The 24,654-nt window shown below is 29.9% G+C and overlaps 1 protein-coding gene across 1 annotated transcript in view; it reads right to left on the reverse strand.

Moving 5' to 3' along the window:
- Positions 1–2,850: 2,850 nt before the first annotated feature.
- Positions 2,851–24,654, reverse strand: part of LOC147808262 (GPI-anchor transamidase component PIGS-like) — a 36,717-nt gene continuing 14,913 nt past the window's right edge. Inside the window, exons 5-7 of the mRNA XM_087166339.1 lie at positions 13,652–13,708; positions 8,569–8,719; positions 2,851–3,805 (exon numbers count right to left, since the gene is read on the reverse strand). Coding sequence (XP_087022465.1) covers positions 13,704–13,708 — 5 coding nt within the window. The 3' untranslated portion in view covers positions 2,851–3,805; positions 8,569–8,719; positions 13,652–13,703. The remainder of the gene's footprint in view (positions 3,806–8,568; positions 8,720–13,651; positions 13,709–24,654) is intronic.

Here is a 24,654-nt window from a genome sequence, read left to right on the forward strand (position 1 = left end):
CGTACCCATTAACAGTATTATCACTGCAATCTTCTATCAATTGATCACTTTTCAAATGCAGTCTCTTCTGATCAATAATCGAAACTACTATCTATCAGTAATTGAATCTGCTGTACTTCTCTCAATTTTCAAAACGAATCTTCTGTAATCAAGACTTGAACCCAATATCTTTCTATCCCGCTATAATTCAAATGCTAGCGGGAGCCGGTTAAAAAAGATGATAGGCAAGTATCAAGTTAACACTGGGAGCGAACACCGATAAAAAAAGGTTGATGAAGTGATAGTTGTTTTGAGTATTATTCAAAAGACGGTGAGTTCAAAAGCTATTAATTATATCAGATTCAAATATCAATTGAAAGGTTTGATTTCAATTGAGTTTTGAACAACTGATTGCAAGTTCAAATACTGATCAAATGATTGTAGGATAAGAAAGATATAGTAGATGCCCACTTTGAATACTGATCAAAACAGAGTAGGTTCAGGAACCGATTGAATGTTAATAGGTTTGAACACTGATCGAATTAGAAAACCAATGATAGCGGTTACGAGCACTAATCATCGGATAGCGATGGTGAGGACAGATAAAAGGAGCGTGGGATCCAAACGGATTAAAATGCAAGGGGTTGTGATTAAAATTGTGTCAGTATTCCATTTTATTCGGTTCTCAAACCCGTTATCATAATTCATTCAGGCTCGAACCCACATACGGTGTTTGCGCTAGTTATTAGAAGAGTCAATTATAATTTGAACATTACCTGATCTCTTTATTGTACATTTATAATGAGTCTTTTAAAAAAACTCGAACCCATTATCCAACTGAAGCCGCAGCTGTTTAATCGATATTTGAAACTCGCTATCTTTATACAGGGAATTGAACTTGATACTATTTAATAATCACTCTAGACTTCGACTTAAGCTTAATATGCATACTCTTTATCGTTAGGTAAAACCTCAAACCCATTATATTGCATTCGATTTGCAGACTTAATTGGTCAGTATTGCAGGTTCAATACTTGAACCCAGGGCTAAAGATAATAGAAGGGCTAGTTCACTCCGCTCTTAGAGCTGAAGCTACGATTTCCGTCCTCATGACGTCACTGTGTCCACAGATCTCGGAGATCGCAAGCAAAGATATTATGATAACTTTACATCTTTCTCTTTGTAAAAATAATTTGGACTTTTTCTGGTTATTGGATTTCAAACTTTACGTAATTAACACATTATTTCCGTTCATAAACGTGGTTCAAAAAAACCTTCTTGGCCATTATTTAAAAAAAAAAATACCATTTTAAACTTATAAAAATATTTTACTAGCTGGCGAAAATGACACTATAAATACTTTATTTTAAAAAGTCTAGTTTTAACTTTAATTATTAAGAAAAATGAAAGCATATATCGACACTTTTTCATCTACATATTCTTTTAACAATAAGTTGAGTTAAATTTAGAATCCCTGATTTTAAAATATGCCATTAATTTGTTCATACTTAATCATTAGGAAGCATCAACCTTAAACGCTAATTACTGAAACAGAATAATAATTTAGGCTCATTATGACATTAGAAATTTTACAATTGCTTATAGATATTTAAATTTACGATGATGTAGTTTATAGATATTTAAATTTAAGAGAATATAATTTTTAAAAAAAATCATAAATATTTCGAATAACTACATTAAAAATATGTTCTGAAATTAGGAGAATTTCAACTACATACTCTATATTTTATTTATACTTTTTATTTACATTTTAATTTTCTTTGCCTTTATCAATTTTTTCACCTACCTTTCTTTTTGAAGTAATGAGGCGGTTTCTATTTAGATAATGAATTTTTATAAAAGTTCTTTACCATAGAATAAACGTATTGCTGTTTTATATTAACTGTGTCATTTCAGAATCCATTCTTTGCATAGTTGTTCATTTTGCAAGTTGCAATCGCGCAAACTGGCATTTCGATAATAGTTTTAAATATTTGCAAATTCACTGCAAAAACTGAGGAAAGTCACTATAGAAAAAAAAACAAATGTCTTAGAATATGTCACAGAAAGAAATGTTTCAATATTAGTTAGAGCTATTAAGGCCGAACGATTCGTTCTTGAAGCAAAAATGCGAACTTTGCGCCAAAGTGACGTCACTAGAGAATATCGGAGGATCGGCGCGGCGAGAGTTTCTACAAAGGAGTGAACCAGCCCTTCTATTCTCTTTAACCCTGACTTGAACCTGCTACTTTTCTCTCAGACTTGCTATAATTTGGAAATTTTTCAAACCCGAAGTCCTTCGACTAATACTGGAACCATACGTATCGGTACCTATTTTTTATACATATAACCTCAATCGGCGAGTTAGGGTGACCGAGATGTTTCCGATTTAAGCATACAGAAAAAAAAAAGATTAAAAATTGTTTTTCTTTTTAACAGAAAGTAACCTGTCTGACAAACCCCTGATTACACTACACCCCTTGTCTCTCGTAATTGTCCTACAAATATTACATTAATGCAAATATTACATTTATTTTCTGAAAGATAATTCAACCTTGTGTTATCTAAAGTTATCTTTGAACTTTTTTTCATGGATTTTTTCATTTTAACTATAGTTTTCATTATCAGTTTCCTAACACACTATATGTCTGACTCTTAAGCTGCCACCCCTATTTTAGAGATGGTATATTACCCCAAAAATTATCCTTTTCACCAATTTTTTTTTTTTTTTGAATGAAATTTTACAATAAATTTTAACTTATCTAAATATGTCTGTCTCTACCAATTATTTCTTCCTCAGCTAAAAAGTTTTTCTTCTGTTGTAAAAATGACACACACAAGAAATAATCTTTTAATTACAGCACTGGCTTAGCCCTATTCGTATTTCATATTATATAAATATAAGATCTGTTATATTAAATATACTTTACAACATTATTAGCAATAAGATGGTTTAGCCTAAATATCAGGGTTCTCGTTGAGTCTAGTCTTTTCAATCATGTTACAGCATATTTTTTTTCATCGATTTACAAATATACGCAGTATTAAGACTAAAAAAAAGTTCTCTAAAATTATATTTCGTAGGATGTATTTTAACATGGTTCTAAATTGTCTTATCTTCTACATTTCTTGTCTCGTCCGAGAGTCTTTCTGCTGATTTGGATTACTGGACTCCGGTAGGTCTGGCATCGGTGTCTACTCTAAATCGGAGGTTGGTTTGAATTTTCATTGCCGGTTTCGTAACCCAGACAACTGTCCGAATTTTCGTTCATATCTTCTTGCTATTATTATAGGCTTTGAGGTAGGTAGGTACTTTATTTACTAGAGCTTTGCAATGGGCTTTTGTCAACGGTCTGGCATATATCACCGAGGATGATCCGAAGACATACACCATCGTAATTTTGATCCTTTGCAGAGGGGAGGGCTCCCCTGCCTTAGAACCACATAGGTAGAACCACGTTTACTTCATAAAAAATAGTCTTCTTTCAACAAAATTTTCACACGAGAAGACCCTTTCAGTTTCTAGAAAATCTTAAATCGAATCGTTCCTGCGTAAATAGAAATAATGTAGAGAAGACAATTTAAAGTACGTTGGGGACAGTAACTGACACGACGAGGATAGTATACTTTGACGTACCATAGTCTTCCAAATAGTTCTGTTCTTCTTCCTCTCATTGGCACGGCAGCCCAGGATGGGCCTTGGCCTTCTCAACAAGCCTATGCCAAGACATTCTTCCCTTAGCCAAGGCTCTCCAGTTAATTATAAATAGTTCTGTTACTTATCGATTTTAGCAATCACTTCTACGGTTCTATTTCTTCTAAGATCCTGTAATAAAAAGTACACTATTTATCTATTTATAATAGAATCCCTGTTAAAATTATTAGACGCACTGTAAGATTCTATGCAAAATCTTAATTATCAGTATATACTATAAAGCTTTATTGTTTTAACGCGATTTGCACCTACTTACGTTCGTGTACCAATTAGTTAACATAGTAATGAAATACGTTAAAAATAAATACTAATAGAAAATATATAAAAAAAATCTCCGGTATATTTAAATATAAAAGTATACACACGTGCAAAACGTGTAATTATTAAAACACTACAGTGCGTCTAATCATTTGGTCTAAATATTATAATATACTAGTATAATACCTGATACGATAAATATTCTATATTTATATAATATATCGTCTAATGTATCCAATCGCAGAAATTATATTATATATCGTCTAATTTTACCGATTGATACACGAACGTAAACAAGTTCAAACCGGTTTCACTTGTGTAAAAACAATAAAGCTGTGTACTGTTTGTCTACGACAGGTACTCTGCCAGACATTCGTCTGGAACTGTGGTGGTGACTATGGTAACGAGGTATGATTATTTCAAGTAGGGATGCGGAGTCCCTCTTTAGGACTGGTCTCGGCGAAAGAAAAGGAGACCTCTTCATCAAAGCCACCCTGCCTAAAATGCCCTCTTCTTGTCTCCATAGCAACAGACTGCCGCAGACTTAGTGGCGGTCAGAGTACTTATCTTAGACAAACAGTAGTATCACCTGATAATTAAGATTTTATATAGAATTTTATAGTGCGTCTAATACTTTGGCCATGGACTGTATGCTCTTACAATTCATAATGATTGCAAAATCTCTTGTTTCTCATTCAGAGAATAGAGAGGAAATACAACGTCTGGAAAGTGCAGTCATACCCTCTTGAGACCACCAGACTGTGTGGTCCAAGGCCCTGGTCAGAAGCTTTTCCTCTACCACAACTGAATGAGTTACTTTTTAATCGTAATTATACAATTAATCGTTTCAAAATTTTATGAACAAGTGTACTCGAAAAATTATTTTTATTCTTTATTGCGACATCAATTTGATAATGATCTAATTGAAAACCTCTTACTAAATTACATCAGAACAATTAAACACATATTAAATGTAAACCAAATTATTATTGCCAAAATTTTACGGTTAATATCAGTTCGAAATGTTTTTTTGAACTAAAACAATTCGTATTAAAGAGATGTAAATTCGTAATTTATTATTATTATTATTACTTGTTCAAAGGATTAACAATTTTTGTTTGTTTAACTAATTATTCGCTAAATTTAATTCGATATATTTTTTTCATAACACCTTGATGTGATTTTGTGAAATCTAAAAATGAATTTCTTTACTAAACTCTAATCTCAGGTATCAACAAAGTTTTCTAAAACTTGTTAGAGGAAAGAAGAATTGTTTATTAAAGGTGTTTCACATTTTATTCAAAACATGATATTGAAATTACCTTGATAGCTCTTAAGCAAATTTCTACATTAAATTATTCACTCATATTTCAATATTTGTCCCTATTAATAAAATTCTTTATTATCTCAATAACATCGACTCTCTTTCGATAAAAATAAACTGCTGTTTGTAGAAAATGCAACACCATGAAGGAATCATCAGAATCAAATGAAATTCGCAGCAAATGTCAATTATAGGATATTATGCAAATTAATAAAGTTTCAGAGCCATCGCGCGTGCGTGGCGCGCGCAGCGCCCTCTGAATTGATGCTGAAAGCGTATAAATAAAGTGCTGTAGCGGGACGTTGAAAATAGTCTATGATTATTTGTTAGTGGCAAACGTTTAGTGAGACCTGAGTATGCCTCCACGACGGAAGAATAAGAAATTCAAGCAACTTACGGAGTTTGAACGAGGGGGGATAATCGGCCTTCGAGAAGGAGGATTTTCCTATCGCGCAATAGCAGCTCGTATGCAGCGGAACAGTTCCACAGTGATGCGAGTTTGGAAGCAGTGGACCGACGAGCACCGAACAACTCGAAAAACAGGCACTGGACGACAGAAGGTGACGTCAGAGCGCGATGATCGACACCTGATCCGCATGGCGGTGAATGATCGCACAGCTTCCTCCAGGCAGCTGGCAGCACATTGGTCTACTGCTACAGGTGTACAATTGTCGGCTTCGTCAATTCGTCGTCGTCTGCTGCGCCGTGGATTGCGTGCAAGGGTGCCATTATACAGGATTCCCCTCACGGCGGATCATCGACGGCTGCGTCGGCAGTGGGCTCTTGAGCACAGAGACTGGCGAGCTGATTGGCACCAAGTTGTCTTTTCAGATGAATCACGCTTCAATTTGTGGACCCATGATGGCCGTGTTCGTGTTAGACGTTATGCCGGTCAACGCTGCCTTCCTGAGTGTATTATTGAACGACATAGTGGTCGAACACCCGGAGTTATGATCTGGGGTGCGATTTCGTATCATGGACGATCCAATTTGATACGAATTGAGGGTAATCTCAATAGCAACAGATACGTCCGTGAAGTGCTACAGCCCGAAGTCGTTCCTTTCCTTCAAGGCATCCCTGGAGCTATCTTTCAGCAGGATAATGCACGCCCACATGTTGCGCGGACTGTTAGAGACTTCTGTTCAGCACAACGCATGCAACTTCTTCCTTGGCCTGCTTATTCGCCGGATATGTCGCCTATTGAGCACGTGTGGGATATGGTTGGTCGGCGTCTCACTCGTGATCCGCGTCCTGCAGTTTCCAAAGACGAACTTTGGTTGCGCATACAAGCGATATGGAATTCTCTTCCTCAAGCAGATATTCAACATCTGTTTGACTCCATGCCACGTCGTATAGCAGCACTTATTGCAGCGCGTGGTGGCTGCACCAAATACTGATTTCGGACGCTTAATTTGTTTCTTTTGTTTTGAAAATTTCATCATTTATTTGTATCAGTACAAGTCGTTTCTGCATTAAATTTCATTTGATTCTGATGATTCTTTCATGGTGTTGCATTTTCTACAAACAGCAGTTTAAATAAAAAATGACAGCTTCCTTCACAAATGTATAAAAAGGCGTAAAAAAGATTTCTATGTCGCCAAACATTACAGATTTTCATCAGTTCACTAACATTGTACCTTTAACTTATTCTTTAATCATTTTTGATTATTGAGTTTAAATGTCAAAACATTTTATTGCTTCTCTTGGATAATCGAGGTTTTACCGTATCTTATTTGGTGACCATGAAAGAAATTCATTAACAGTTTAAAATGTCTTTCGATCTATAAGGTATTTATTTTTAAGAAATATAAAACTTGTACGTTTTAAAATATTAAAGAAAAGGTTTTTTCTTTCCCAGATGGTGATAGCTTTACAGTATTCTGCTTAAGAGTTTACTAATATTATAACATTAAGGTCAAAAATTAGTTCTTGTTAGTTAATAGCAAACTGATATCAAATTTTTCAAAAAAGAAAATTAATTAAAAATAAAATATCTAAAATTATTAAAAACCACATAGCTTTAAAAAAATGTATTAAGCAATATTTTTCAGATGTCATCTTTGAACAAAATATTCGATAAACTGAAAATAAATTAGCATAACTAACTAGATATAAGTGTAAAAAATTATTTAGAAAGATAAGATAACAAAATTTCAAATAATTATATAATAGGTTATACAGATTTCAGAATTCAATATAAAAACTAAAATAAATAATATGAAAACAGTTATTTATTAAGAAATTTCACCACTGGTGAAATCATAGGAAATCTTAGTAAGAAAAATATGTATGTAGGAGCATACCTATTGATTGCTATCACTTTTTGCATTTAAGAAATTATAAACTCCAATTTAATGATAAAAAATAATTTTTAAACTTCTTTATCATCTTATTTTATGAAATTTTGATACTTACATACAAAAGCTTAATTGAATAAAAACCAAAATTATAAACTATATCATTATGAGTAATAAAAGCGCTGTATATATATTAGTAATATAATTTTTGCTAATATAGATCTAGATTCTTTACACAGATTTCGATTATTGAGCATAAAAAAAAAAAAAAATATGTAACTTAAAGAAAATAATAGAAAAAAATTTAAATTTTTTTTTTAAATCTCTATAAATATTGAATTTATGTGACAAGTATGTTTTGAATTATAAAGAGACCAAAGACGAAACTTATTTTTTTCGCTCAGCAATGCTTTCAAATTGAATGAATACGCGTATCACAATATTTGATTTTTTAAACGCGTGAATACAAATGGGAATATTCACTTCATAAATGGTGCAAAAAAAAGTATCCGTTTTTTCACAAATTAGAAAAAAAAGAAAAACTGCAAAAAATCATTTGCTTATTATATATCACAATATATAAGGAAAAAATGTCTAAATCTACAAAAAGTCCCCACGTTTAAAAAAAAATTCATAGACACTTTTTTGCTTAAAAAAGTCACCGTAGTCACCCAAGAACAAAATAGGTAGCAAGAATATTTTGTCTAGGGTAAGAACTCCCCCCGCCACACAATCTGAAACCATCTGCTGCTATGGAAACCAGAATAGCGCATTTCAGGGAGGGTAGCTTCTCTTTACACTAGAACTAACACAATAAACCGAAGATTCCCTTTCTCTCGTCAACCCGAGCTAAAACCTGCCCTACAACACCCCAACTTGAAATAGTTATACTTCGTTATCATAGTCCAGATGAATGGCTAGGGGAGTTCTTACTTTAGACAAACTATAGTTACATTTCAGTCGCCAGTCGAGACAATACAGTCGAAACTCCTAACCTTCAATAGCATTTTCAATGTCCTAATTCTGATTTTCATTTCAATGTCCTGACTTCATTCAATGTCCTGACTTCAAAAACATGTGGTTCTGCAACAATGAGACTGAATGTCAAGTCATCACTTTGAAGTACCTCATTCCATCTTTGTCAGGCTGTTAATTTGAAGAAAAAAAAAATGAATAAATAAGCAAATAATTTAAGTGGAAAAGTTTTATAATTCAGTGTAAATTGAAAAGATAATTTTTTTTGTTGCAATGGGAATGTATAATTTTTAAAAATAAACAAGTTACTTTTAATTTCTTTTCGTTCCATTTGAATGTTTTTTTTATACAGCTTTTTTTTTTCTATTTTGTTGAGAGAAAAATTGTTACCAAATTTGTACATGGCTGAATGTCCAAAATATAAAAATTAAGGACAAAATTGCCACCAAACTTAAGGACAATTTAAGGATGCTGATTCTCTATTGGGAGCAATTTGTACGATACTAACAAGAATTTGCAGATACACAATTGGTGACAATTTTAATAGTTTCTGGACTCAAGTAAAAAATGAAAGATTAAAAAAAAAAAAAAAATTCTGATTTTTAAGTTACACAAGAAAAAAAAAATTTTTGGTTTATTTTTTTACAAAAAAAGGGGAGAAAATAGGAAAATTGTTAAGTAGTAGCAAAATACAAGGATTCTCTTGTGAAAAACAGTGATGAGGGGGAGGGGAGTAGAGAGATAAGAGCTTTTTACATATTTCTCCCACATTGAATGCTTTTATGCCACCAAATCAAGGGTCTCTAACATTGGAAGTGTAAAGAAATATTATATTTGATACACTATCAAGACTTTATCGCATAATTTTTGAATTTGAAATTTCTTCAATTCTTCTTTAGATAAATAATATTTATTCTTCCTGTTAACTTTTACAAAAATTTGGAAAAATCACAAAAATTTCGGGACATTTATTAAAATATTTAATAATTAAGGACACTTTCTTTTTTAATAAATTTTACACATTTACGCAGACTACGCATTTTTTTTTAAGTAGCTCATCTTGTGTCACTTTTGGAGAAATATACTTGATTCCCCCTCCCCTCGATTTTACGTTATCCCGCTTCGTTTGTTTTCTAATCGGATTCTTCGGCAATCCGATGTAAATATATATATATCGCTGATTCAAAACTAGAACGACACTTCTGCATTCCCCTCTCATTGAAATAACATGAGAAGTGAGTGCAGAAGTGTCGTTTCAGTTTTGAACTAGCGTCATGTTTCTAAATACATCATATTCATGGGTGACACTCAAAAAAATGTTTAAGACTGCTTTTATTTTTTTACTAACTAACGAGGTCTAGAGTTGTTTAACAGAATTTTTAGAAATATATTGTCCAATGACTGCAAAAAAGCATCTTTTCATGAGAATGGCCCACATATAATATCAATGACTTATTTATTTTTTCTAATTTATAAAAAATATATATACATGTTTATATTTTTACAGCAAACACAACACAAACAAAGGCCACCTCATCTCTCTTTACTCCATTTGCAGAAAAATATAAACTACCCATTTTTTCTTGGAGCGTTTCATACCTTTACATATTTTTAATTTCCTCATCAATTTTTGAGTCCTAACTTTATAAATTTTATTTCTTTTTTAAATAAACTCGCAATTTGAGCATCGAATTTTGATTCTTTCAACCTTTCTAAAAATGAGGGGGGGGGGGGAATAAACTCAAGCAGATTCAACACTGAAGATGTCGGAAGTTTTATCATTCCTATTCTTTTATGTCACACCGTTATTTCATCGTATTGCGATAATTACTAAAAATAATATTTTCATTAAAAAGTAATTTTTTTAAAAATTATTTTTAACTAAAGCATTTATGAATTTTTTTTAAGAAAGAAATAATTCTATTTTGAAAAATTCAAAAAATAAATTGAAAAGATATTAATTGTAATATGGAATTCAGCCCACTGGTTTTTTTGAAGTTATACTTCTTATGCGACTTCCAACAAGGTTGCGTTAAACGTTTAACGCTACATTTTTATTGGCCGGGAAATTACGTGGTAGGATCCAGTTTTCCCTCATTCATTTCCATATTGTTTTGGTTCTCGCTAGCATAAAAATAATAAAAGTATTGTTTTTCTATAAATATTTTTTTAGTTTGTTTTGATACACACATAATTTAATAGGGTAGTATTTTTTATTTTCAAATTTAGTGGATAACAATTGTAAAAAATGAATGAAAACAATCCCACGGACAATGCGACGGATTTATAAGGTTATGTCAAGGTACGTCTCTTGTGAATATCAATTGATTGTTTCCCTTTTGAAATTACACTATGACGCATTCACATACATTATTAATACAAATACATTTTCCAGGGCTGGATGATGAGGCAACCACAAGCACTTCCACTGGTTCAAGAGGTCCACGAGGGAAAAATGCACAATATTACCGTTATTACAGAGCACGGAAGGGAGCGGAGCAGGAAAAAGAGTCGTTGAATAGAACTCGTGATCCTTCTACGACTGCTGATTCTTCTACAATTAACGTCGCAGGTTACGAAGTTTAACTTCTTCCTCGCGGAGGAACTCCACGCACTATTTTTTTTTACTGATTGCAGTCCTCAGGACTGAAGAGTGGTACCCATGAGCATATTTAAGGACTCATTTCGGGGCAGAAAAAAGAATTTTACTTTCTCATTTATGTAAAATCCAATTAATGTTTTTGAAAACTTTTTGTTTTATTTTATTCATTGAGATCAGTTTCATAGACATTAGTTAATAAACTTTATAAAGTTATAAGCACCGGGGCAGAATTGCGTGCGACATTGTCGAGTTCTTACAGTGTTTCTTACAGTATCTTCGAGTGTTTTACAGAGTTCTTGCAGAAAGAATTTTCTTTTAAGAAGAAAAGAATTTGGTTTTACATAAGTAAACTTGATGAATTTTGGTTTTTAGCCGAATTTTTTTTTATCTCTAAAATTACAATTAAAAGATGCCTTTTTCGCACATCGGAGGGGAAGAAATGTTTACGATCTTTCTATTCTTATTTGAGAAGAATGAAAAATATAGAATAATGATTTGCAGAAAGGTTGAAAGATTTCTTTCCTCTCCAGAAATCATTCCTTGACGCCCTCATTTTGCGCTGATATTCTCGTTAATCCATGAAGTATTTCAATCGGTCTTTGAGTCAGTTATTGCTACAAATTTCTACTTTGTTTTTTAGAAATCTCGATGTCTTTTATTGCGCAGCTATTATCTATATTCTCGTGAATTTTTGAAATATACCGATATTATTAAGCCACCCGAAATTCAAATTGGGGATTCAAGAAATCGGTCGTTTTGCGTCGATATTCTCGTTAATCCAAGCAGAAAATCTAATTCGCGTGATTTCGCCATCGAACTTTTTTTCGGTAGTCACTGATACGGATTGCACGATTTTGAATTTTTTTTTTTTGATGCGATGATTCACGAAATGCGAAAAAGGAAATAATGTGTTTTCTTGTTTAATAAAATGTGAGAATCTCGCCCATGATATTAAAATAAAAAAATATTACATATTCATTTAAAATACAATTTTATTCAAATAGGTTTTTTTTTTTGTAAACACAACGTTTTTGTTACCTTAAATTAAGTTAGTAAGATGTATATTTGTTATTATTAAAAGTATCTTGTAGAAAGATATTAGTGCTAGAGAGGTTTGTCGCAGAAACCCCAAAAAATTCTGCCACAGAGGTTATAAGTAATTATAAAAGTTCAACTTCGAAAAACTTTTAAAACTATTTTTTTAATTAAAATTTGGTAACTAGATTTCATGAACTCATTGCAAAATGATAAAAATGAAACCAACATTATTCGAAAGAAATTAATTATTGGATAAACAAGGAAATCTGTTCTTCCTTTTTTAATTCAGCATGATCACAATATTAAAAAAAATGTCTATTTCAGGGGTCTGTCTAGGTTTTTTTTAGAAGTACCTATTTTGTGAAAATTTAAACATAATTCGTAAAAATTATATTAAAAACACAAAAATATGGTAAAGTAAGGAAATATTTTCAAAATGTCACTACAAATAAAACTGATTTATGACTGGTAAATTTCTATATATATTTCCCCATATATTCAAAAATAATTTTGCTATTGTAAAATTTTGGGCAAAAAAATTTATCCAAATTTCAAAATCCATAAAAATTACTGTCCATAGTTAAATTTCAACTTCAATTTAATAAAAACATGCATTTAACAGTACTAGCACTAAAAGTTATTTTCATTATGAGAACGTTTTCAACTGGATCATTCAGAAAACAGTTTCACAGAAGAAAAAAATGGTTCATAAAAAAATAGAGGTCTGTTAGAATTAATTTACAATAGTGTTTAAGATAATGTTTGAATTTCAATTTCCTGTAAAATTTATAGGGAGAGCCTCATCGTTTCATTTTAAAAAACTCAGCGAAAAAAAGCTCACTTCGATATGGCGTAAGTGACCTGTGTGTTAGGCTTACCACATAGCACTATCTGACCAAACACGTGCTACCTTTTCATATAGGTACCTTTATGAAGACAGCTGGCAGAAAAGCTTCTTTTTTTTTCTTCCATAGATTGTAAAGAGAACGGGCTTTGCATGAGAACTTGCTTTGTTATTTGTGAAACTAGCGTTTTCCCAATAGTTGAATTTGTGAAGGTACCGCTAGATGGTAGTAAATTTACCCTGGACAGACCCCTGAATAGTCTATCTAATATTGTTTGACAGTAGATTTAAAAATATTTTATAACTCTCTTAATATTAGTCATTTCAGCAACTTTTGATAGAATATCATTATATAGGAAGAAAACTAAAATCTTTTTACAAAGCTACGTAAAAAAGTTATTGTGCATGAATGAGAATTTGGTAGAAAAAAAGAAGGTACTAGTTAGGGGTAATTAAATATCTCGTTAACGAGATTTTGCATAATTTTAGATTAGGGGAACTCTGAGAAAATTTTGATGGAATATAAATTATTCATTCGTGGAAATCCACGAATCAGCGGTTTTGAGAATCACGGAATCCTGCGAATTAGGGGAAGAATCACAAGATTGTATAATCTTACCCATTCATGAATAATTGGTCCAGTCAGTTCTAAAATGGATTCATTGTTAAGATCACCCTGAAAAGAGAAAATGTTTTCTATTTATAAATATATATAAACATATACAATCAATACTTGAGGTAACAACTCATTTTATCTAAACAAAAATTTACGATATAACCTGACGTTGTTAAATTGTGAGTGCACAAAAATACCATAAACAGGATCCGCGCTAAGGACTTCAACAAAACAACATCCATACAAAACAGCGTAGATTGTAACAGCACAGAGACAATTTTTTTTTTATTATTTAAGTTTCTGTAATTAAGTTAAATATCTGTAAAACTTTTAAGTAAACATCCATTTAAGGAGAGTTTACCTATCATTTAAGTCAAAATAGGAACTGTTCAGCTCCATTTATTTGTTTTTTATTTTACATATTCTTACATTCAATTTAATAGCGAGTTTACTTAAAATCTGATGCTGGTTTTTCTTTTCATTGTAATTTTTGTGTCAATATCTTTGCAATCATTTAATTAGTAGTTGGGAAAACTACATTATTTTTGTAGTTTATTACGACACTTACAATTACTTTGTTACAAATATTAACTACAACTACTTTTTTTAAAATGTAGTGACTACTTTCCCCATGGCAGAATTTTTTCGTGTTTTCTGCGTCATACTCTCCAGTTCTAATATCTTTCTCGTAGATACTTTAAATAATAACAAGTATACATGCTACTAATTTAAAGTAACAGAAGCGTCAAAAAAAAAATTCCGGATAAAATAAAATAAAATTATTTTTTTAACTGAATATGTAATATTTTTTTATTCTAATATTACGGGCGATATTATCGCATTTTGTAGGGGAGAAACACACTAACTATTGCTTTTTTTTCCCCATTTTGTATATCTTCATCACATTAAAAATAAATAATAAAAAATCGTGAAATCCGTAGATGTAATTTCCAAAACGGAGAATGATCGAAGGCGAAATCACGGGAATCGGACTCTTCAATAAGGGGGTTAGTAAAATCGTGTTTTCATTTTGAGATTCAGTTGTTGTAGTAAACATGGAATTAAAAATATAGGATTTTAAAAACTGTGTTGAAACTAATAAGTAATAATTGCATTAAAAATAGAACAAAAATTTCTGCAGAAACGAAAACCAAATTTTTTACTTCATATTATTCTTTATTTTTTACTAGCCGCCTAAGGCGGCCAGCTGTCCGCCACGCTAAAGGTTTTCACAAATAAAGTTTCTTAAAACATAGCAGGAAAGCGATTATCAGATCAAAGCGAAGCGTTCTATTTACGTATCGAATATGTTGCCACATTTTTAATACAAAAGTTAAACTTTTCTCCACTTTGATAAATGTAAACTAATGCGAACCTTACAATTAAATTATTAATTCCTTCGTATATTATTGGTTTAAGTTGTCGAAAATTAATATTTCAATTGTAAGGTTCGCATTAGCATACATTTATAAGAGTGGAGAAAAGTATATGCATTTTTTAATAGTTTTTTGAATATGGCTCTTTGAAGACGAAAAAGCATAGATTTTCTTACAAAATGACTGATAACTAAAAAACTTATCCAAATTTTTGAAAAAGAAAAAAAATACTTCTTCATTATGTCAAAACACAATTATGTGCCGAGTTTCGTGCCTGGGCGAGGCTTCTGGGGCTATATATTGTGATTATAGACAGACACACACACAGCCGCGTTTATTATTGTGTATAGATTATTCTCAAATGAGCACAAGCTTTTATGAGCATAATCATAAGAACTTTTTTCCATTCCAATGCACGAGAAAGGCATCTTTTAAATATAATTTTGAAGAAAAGATAAAATCTTTGGAAAATTTCTGCAGAAAAGAAAACCAAAATTTTTTACTTCCAGAAGAAAAAAATCGTTCTGCAATCATTCTGCGACAATGTCTCTGCGTCACCACGGGGTTACGTCCCTACTCTAAGGAACTGACTTTGCTGGAGAAATGAATTTAATAATTTAACAAATCAAAACTGTAAAATTTACACTGCTGGCAAAATGAATTAAACATTATGTTCAAAACTGTTAAGAATAAAAAAATTGGCTAATATTAAATATGAAGAACTACAGTCAAACCCCGCTATACTGAACCTTCAAGGGACCGAAATTTTGGTTCACTATAACCAGGAGTTCACTATATCCGTTATGCGGGCAATTTAACTAATGGCTCCCAAATTCCACCCTTTTATTACACGTTATTCAAATAAATGACTGAAAAATATTATGTAGTAGCAAAAAATTTGTTATTTTTTATTACTCTTCGTCCTGCGTACAAAAAAAAAGGTAAAATTAGTAATCTTTAGCTGTTGAGCAGTCCTCAACATCAGACATGGAAACATTTCCCGACTCTGAGATAATTTTTCCTGAATTTCTGTTAATCCACTTTTTAAACTTGTCTAACCTGCCATTCGAGAACATAAAAGTAATCTCGTAAAATCGCTTAGCAAATTCATCGACATTTGTCCAGATACTGGAAGATTGCGGCTTCTTTGAATGCTGAACCACTTCAGTAATGCTTCTTCAATACCCTTGTGATCTGCTTTTCTCACCTTTTTTCTGCCATTTAAATTTTTTTCATGAGTAGAAATTGTTAATTGCCTATTTTTCCATATGTTACGAACTGTAGGTTTGGATAGTTTATATTCCCTGCAAATATCTGCTTGATTGCATCCATTTTCAATTTTTCTGATTATGCCCATTTTATCATCAATGGAGAACATTTTACGTTTACTGCTCGCCATAGTTAAATTTGAGACACTTGTTTGCAGGCTTTTTTTAATTGCACTGAGAGCAAAAAGGAGTTGAAATGAGGACCTTATCAACACACATTAGTGTCCAACTCTTTGACCAATAATGAATAATTACTCATTCCCTCTGACAAAAAATGCATATTGATCCCACTGACACCTTACAGGTGCATCATCTGCCTGGGTTGGAAACATCTACTTGATTTGTTTAGGGATGGGAAAGTAAGATAAAAGAAGCAAACAAGAAAAAAATGCTTATCGCTACCTATAGATGGTTTTAAAAATCGGTATATGTATTTATTTTGAAGTAGAAATTTCAAAATTATTACAAAAAAATGAAGAAAAAAATCAGTCGAAGACAGAAAAAAGTTCATTATATCCAACTTCATCACTTTTTTGGTTCACTATATCCACAAAAAATAACATTATACGGGTATAGCAAGGCACGGGACCGAACATTTCGTTCACCATATCCGGGAGTTCACTATAAACTGTGTTCACTATAGCGGGGTTTGACTGTATTTAGAAATATTTATTCATACTTACATGAGCCAGTTTGTTATTCTAAAACATTATTTTGGAATTTTTTTATTTGATTTTCCTTTCTCGACAGCGAATATTTTATTTAATTAATAAGAAACTATTAAATACTCGAAATTTTGTAATTGTTTAATGTTCTTTTATTTCCTCTAAGAAAACACGTTTCCTTCCTTTGAAATATCACCATTGATTTACGAATGTACATTCGCATGTTAAAGTATGACCAAAGTGATAAATTATCTACTATTCATAATGGTTAGCTCAAATATTAGTTATACGTAACTCTAAAGACGCAATTCTTGTTAACTCACTGTGAAGGAAGGAACAAAAGGAAGGAATTAATGAAAAGAGGAAAGTTTTTCCCTTGTTGTTTGACATTTGATGAAAAATTTAAATTATTTTTATTTAAGATTATGGAATTTCAATAATTCTTGTATTTTTTCTATGATATTTCTAATTTCTCTGACTTCCTTTGTGGAAATTTAAACTTCTCAATCTTCTTAATGGTATTTCAATTTTTATTTTACTTTATAGAAATCCAAATATGGAATAGTAATAGGCATTTAAATCAAAGAAAGTTAAAAGGTTTTTCCAATTAATTTGGAAAGGGGGTTCTGAATAATAATAAACTCAAAATTTCAGAACAAAAAAAAGTTTTAAACAGATTTTTATAAATGGCTCTCTTTATTATGTATTTAAGTATTCCAGCAAGCAATAATCAGCGCAAAAAGTCTATTTTAATAGGTAATTTTCTAAAATGCACAAAAACCAGAAGAATTTTTACTATACCAGTAGAAACTGGCAAAATCCAGTATAGTTGGCAGCCATGCATTTCAAATTCCAACTTTTATTTTTAGGGAATTTCAAATTTTCCTGACACCCCCTATTTTTAAAATGTCTTCCATAGATAGGTAGCTTTCTTCAGATTAGGTTTTTAAAAAAATTACTAATACCTATTTAAACTTTAAAAAATAAATAAACGAAATATACTAGACTTACAGCATTCAGCAAGCCCGAGACGAAACTAGCTTAAGAAGACGTTCATGACATTTGACATATCAAGTGCAGGACGTAGGATGAAGATGAATTCTCAGGCAAAGAAGGGTCATGAATAGGACTGGGCGATATTAGAAATTATATATCGTGATATATCGTCAGTTTTGCATCGCGATATAGCGATGTATCACGATATAGTATTTTTGAATTTCATTTACTTTAAGGCACAGAAAGTCAGATTTCTATCAAGACTTCATACGCATATTGATTTAAATCAATTTATAAATTTGAAAATATATATGTTTTGCTAAAGAAAGATATTAAATAAATTGACTAAGATGTACAAATCTTACTTAAAATATTTATTGAAAAAATGTGTGTAGATACAGAATGAAATATTTGCACTTCTTTATCGTTTATAAGGTATAAGCAGTCTTAATTTAAGTTAACCCCTAAAACACCCTTAATGAAAAAAAAATATTGTTATTAAACAAAAGCTGATTTTAAAATTTCAAAATATATTTTAATTAAAATAAAAGTTAGATTGACTAAAAGCCGAAGTTTAAAATTAAAAATGTTCGAATTTTAAACTAAAAAGTAAACATAAGATTTGTAATAATTTCTTAAAATTTTCGTTCTCTGAAAGATTTCTCAGTTTAAAAATAAAAAGGGAATTTTATAAAGATATCTAGCTGAAATTATTGAAAAAAAATTTAAAAAATTAAAAAAAAAGTTTGTTAAGAAATTCATTATACACTTAAAACAAAGTGTTAAAAATATTTTTTTTTTTTTTTTTTTTTTAAACAAATCAATATTTGCTTGTACTATTATGCGTAAATAATTACAGAATTATTAAGTTCGATCGTAATGTTCAAATTCTTAATGAAGAAGTAAACACAAGTTTTGTTATATTTTCTAAAAATGATCGCGCAAATAACAAAAGATTTCTTAGTTTAAAAATAAAAAAATAAATAAAAGTGAAATTTATCAATATATTTACCTAACAGCATAGGAACAAAATTTAAAAAATAAGTTCGTTAAAAAATTATTTGTATGCTTAAAACAAAGAGCTAAATAAATTTTAGAAAAAAAATGCTTCTTAAACACTATTTTTATTATTATTTCATATAAATAATTAAATTAAATTAAATAATGACCGAATTATGAACGAAAAACAAAGTAAGGCAAAGTTTCTTAATTAAATTCTTAAAAATAAGAACAAAAGAATTGTGATATTCGGTAATATATTTAGCTAATTAACTAATTATATAAAACGAAAATTAAAAAAAAATAATGATTTTACTCTCTAATAAAACGAAGTAGTAATTGATAAAAAAAAAAAGAAATGAATAAAATTCGCAAACTTTTCAAATTCTTTTGAACAAGTAAAGTTTATTGACTTATGTCCAAAAAATAAGTTTTGTTTTAACTTTATTTCTAAAAATAAAAACAACTCAAGATTTATAAATTTAAAATCAGTAATAGAAGCCCATTAAATTATTAGAAGTTTTATCCGAAAGGTTTTTAATAAATTAAAAGAAAGTAAAAAAATAACCTAACAAATTAATTTACTTTGTAATTTAATTCCTTATGGGCGCCTTAAATTAGATTTCCGATAATTTTCACATTTAAAAATATAAAAAAAGTTTTGTCAGAAAATAAATAAAAAACTTACCTAATTAATGAAGAAACTTTTCTTTATAAATTCTTTTCAATAATAGATTGCGTTCAGAACAAGGTTACGACGGCGATCACGAAGTTAATCCCATTGAAAATAATCTACAAGAAACGATTTCAAATCGCGAAGGTGCGAAAACGAACATGTGATATAACGATATAAGGTCTCAAAAGTGATTCTGATTCTACCGCTCATCAGTCAAGGCCGTCTCAACATAACGAAACAATATCGTCTTCCACAGCGCGAGTTGGCATCGGAACGTAAGAGAAAGTCCTTGCGTGTATCGCTATATCGTTATATCGTCTTCTTCACTCGACGGCTTAAATCAGATCTGATGCATCGCTTGGAATGAAAGTTGCTGTATCGGTTTGCCGATATAGGCGTTAAATCGATATGTCGCGATATATCGATTTATAGCCCAGTCCTAGTCATGAAGCCTCCCCACTGGGGTAAAAAAAAAAGCATTGGAAGGAAGAGCCTTTCCTGAAATATACGTAATATGCAATAACTTCATATACATCAGATACCTTTAACAAGATATATAGCTATATAGCTACCAACATGGACAGGAAAAAATCCAGTAGACCTTACGTAAATTTCAATGAAATCCAGAACATGTTTTATCTATACCATGTAATTTTTTTATCAGAAAACTGAGTTTTTTTTATTTGTAAGGCTTATTGTGCTATTAGATTTTTTGAGGAAAAAAAAAATCTTTAAATGGGCCAGTTTCACTAAAATAAGAAATTTTTACAACAAATAATTGAAATAGACATTGGAATTATTGAACTTGAATCTCAATAACTGATTACTGTTACTGACAATTCTAAGATTAGTTATTTTTCAAGCATGATGCAAGAATTTTCTAGGCTTTTGTAAAAAATTGCAATCTTTCCCGACTATTCCCTGCTTTTTAAAATAAATTTTCCTGAGAATTCCAGGTTTTCCCAGACCCGAGGCAACCTTGATATCGTAAACCTGATGGTAGTAGCTAAGCAGAATACGGATAGTGATATACAGAATTATTCAAAATTATTATTACAAAGATTGAAACATTTATTATTTACCATTTACGAGACCAGTACAGCAATTGAATAGGGCTTCACTCAATTCTCTCTCTATTAAAAAATCGGAAGGGCGACTGTTTTGGGAGTACAACTTAATGTTAAATTTTGTTTTGTTGTGCAAAAACTAAACAATTTAAAAACTTGAAATTACGCAGGTGAATACAGGTAAATGTATAAGGAGTATAAGAAAAGAAGAAAAAAAAATTAGCATTCAAAAATTAGTTTTTGAATGTTTAACTTGTAGGAAAAAATACTATGTGGGCCGCTCTACAGACAGCAGGAATACTACTTCAGAGTTGCAATCTAATAATGACGAAGTTTTACTGATAAAGCATGAATGTATACAAGTGTGAAGTGTAGTATGGACGGACGGATGGATTTCAAACTTTTTCGGAACGTTAGCCGGAAGTAAACTGAGCAAATCGAGATTAAAGTTGTTCTTGAAAAACTGATAACGTATCTTTCAAGGAATAGTGTGTTTTTAAAAAAACATTCGTAAATAAATGGATATTCCTGATAATTATTTAAAAGTGTTTAAACAAATTAAAAAGAAAGAAATTTGTTATGATAGTTCTGAAGATGAATCCTATTATAATATTGATATAAATACTTTTTTAAAGCAGCGACTCAAAAGTAGAATATATTTCTTTAATAGTTTGAAAAGAAAACATAAACTGAATTTTACGAATGGGGCAAATTAATTATTTTACAAGTTCATAGATTTTTGTTATAACGAAAAGAATTTTAAATACTTGTTTTATATGACGAAGATTTGTGATCTTTTCAATATTAATAATTCTATAAAAATTAAAGAGAAAAAGAAATATCAAGATATATGGAATTCATTTATAAATGATAAATCCAGCTAGGGACTTTTAAAGATTTAACCAGAATTTTAAGCTTAAAGTAATCTGTTTTAAAAAAAAACATTCTCATATAAATACTATGGATAATATTATTGATATTAAGAATAATAAATTAAATTTTAATAATAAAAATGTTATGAATATAATTGATAAAGATAATGAACCTTGGTTTAAAGGAAAGGATATTTGTAATATTTTGGAATATTCAAATAGTAAAAAAGCAATAATAGATCATATAGATATCGAGGATAAGATAAAATTTTCTAATTTTTCAGAGGTAACGAAACGTGACCACCAAAATATTGACGTAAAAACAATATTTATGAATGAATCTGGTCTTTATTCTTTGATTTTGTCATCTAAATTACCACTCATCGAGATATTTTCAATGGGTTGCTATAGGTGAATAATTCATTTATAAAAACACCATCTTATAAATGGAGAAAGTTTGCAGCGATTGTAATCTCTTAAAATCAGAAAAAGAATTTTACAAAAATAAAAAATATATGTTTAAAAGATGTATTAAATGTGACCTTAAAAAAAATTTATTCAATATCAATGTGATTGTGGAAGATATTATTCGTATACACATAAACAGAGACACTTTAAAAGTAAAATTCACATAAAAAGAATGGAAGAATTAAAACAAATGGAAGAACTTTTATAAAAATAATTTTTAAAAACAAACAAGTTGGAGTTTTAAAAAGCCTTTATAAATTTACTTGCTAATAAATAAGAGACATGATGAAGGTGCTTAAAAACCTGAGTGATGTACTCTCAACTTTCAGTAAGAAAAAATTGAAAGCTTTAATAACTAAATTTAAAATTCTTGTTACTGATAATATTATTGATTCCATAATTTCATACGTCAGAACAACAGGAAAATATAAGCCTATATTAACAGATTATTTAGGAATGGATGCTTCTAAATATTTGAAAAGAAAAACAAAAAAATTTAATAAATATCCTTGTAAAAGAAATCAGTTAAGAAAAGTTTTTGATTCATATAATTTAAGATATAAAGATGGAAAATTCGAACCAAAAGAAGAAAAAAATATAATAACTGAATCTAATTTAAATGCTATATATAAACCTCAAAAGATAAAGAATAAAATTAAAAGAGAAGTAAATCTTAAACAATTTTTTAAGCCAGATTATAAAATTATTGAATCTAGAGGTGAATTTATCAAGAAATGTAGAGTATATAGAAAATAATATAGAGTTGCAGGATCCAAAATTTTACCTGAACAGTACCATAATATTTTAAAAAATATATTTAAAAGAGCAATTGGAAATATTGTAGGAAAAATAGATGTAATTACTTATGATACAAAATTAAATACACCCTTTCATGATAAAATGATGCCAACTAAAGTAGCTTTTGAAGAATATATTGATAAATTATCTAACCTAATGGAATATAAAGAATTAGATATAACAGAATGTATATTTGATTTTAATGACATTGAATTATCTCATGGAGGGTGACATATGGCTTTAAAATTGTATTCTGAAACTGATCCAATTAAAAGAAAAGTATTTGTCAAATAAAAAATGATGATAATATTTGTTTAGCTAGATCAATTGTAACAGCTTTAGCAATTCAGAATCCTGATTTATTAAGTGATAAATTATGTATTGAAAAATTATCGAATAATTAAATATTGTAAATTAGAAAAGGACGCATGTTACAAATAACTTTAGCTGCGAAATTACATGATTTATGCAATATTGCATTAGAAGTATGTTGCTTAGAAGAAGTTAAAATATTTGAGAAATTTTTAGATATTCAAATTAATATTGTTTGTAGAGAAAATGGGAATGAAATTATATACAGTGGTGAATATAAATTTACTTGCATATTTATATATAAGAATATAAATCATTTTGACGTCATTACGTCTATGACTGGATTTTTAGGTAAAAATAACTATTGCAATTATTGTAAAATAGGATATAAAAGAAGTGATCAACATAAATGCCCTTTAAAATGTGTTTTGTTAAAGAATCTGATTGTGTAGGAGAAGAAATATTTTGTGAAGATTGTAATCGTAAATTTAAAGGACAGAAATGTTTTAATAATCTTATAAAGGCAAATTCAAAAGGTTTCAGTGTTTGTAAAGTGCTTTGGAAATGTTTGAAATGTAAACGTGTAATATGTGGTGAATATGAATGCTGGAATTGCAGAAAATTTGTGACAAGAGGTCATGAATGTTTTATGCAACATAAAGATAGTAAAGGAGGTATTTGTTAAGATAATTGTGTTGAAAATATAAGCAATAAGAAAGATTGGTGTGTTAAATGTAAATATGATTATACTGAAAAATACTTATTTTTTGATGTGGAAACTATGCAAGATAGTGGAATTCATGAAGTAAATCTGGCTATATGCCGTGATTTTAATGGATGTGAAACAAAATTTAGAAATGAAAATGAATTTTGTGAATGGTTATTTAAAGATCATCATTTTGGATATACTGTAATAGCTCATTATGGAAAAGGTTTTGGTTTTCAGTTTTTAGCTAAATATTGTTTCAAAAATCATATAAAGATATTTACAATTTATCAGGGAAATAAGTTAGCATATATGAAAGCAGAAGGATATAACATAAGATTTATAGACTCTATTAATTTTACAATGTGTCCACTTAAAAAATTTCGAAAAACATTTGGTTTGAATGAATTAGCTAAAGGTTATTTTCCTCATCTATTATTTCCTCATCTATTATTTTCCTCAGAAGGATATGAATTAATAAGAATATGGGAATGTGATTTTGACAATAATAAAGATATGAAAAAATACATGAAAAAAGAATGGAAAAGAGATTTTGTGGAACGTTTAAATCCCAGAGATACATTTTTTGGAGGAAGATGTGAACCTACCAAATTAAAATATGAAATGAAAGATAACGAAAAAGGTAGATATATCGATGTATGTTCACTGTATCCAACTGTAAATTACTTTGATTACTATCCCATTAAACAGCCAAAAAAGATAAATAATCCTAAAAATTATAATGACAATTGGTATGAATTAATTAAATGTAAAGTACTTCCACTTTTAAAAAATTATATCCT

Source organism: Parasteatoda tepidariorum, chromosome 6, assembly GCF_982258835.1.
Source record: "Parasteatoda tepidariorum strain Cologne lab strain chromosome 6, Ptep-v5.0, whole genome shotgun sequence".
Classification (NCBI taxonomy): domain Eukaryota; kingdom Metazoa; phylum Arthropoda; class Arachnida; order Araneae; family Theridiidae; genus Parasteatoda; species Parasteatoda tepidariorum.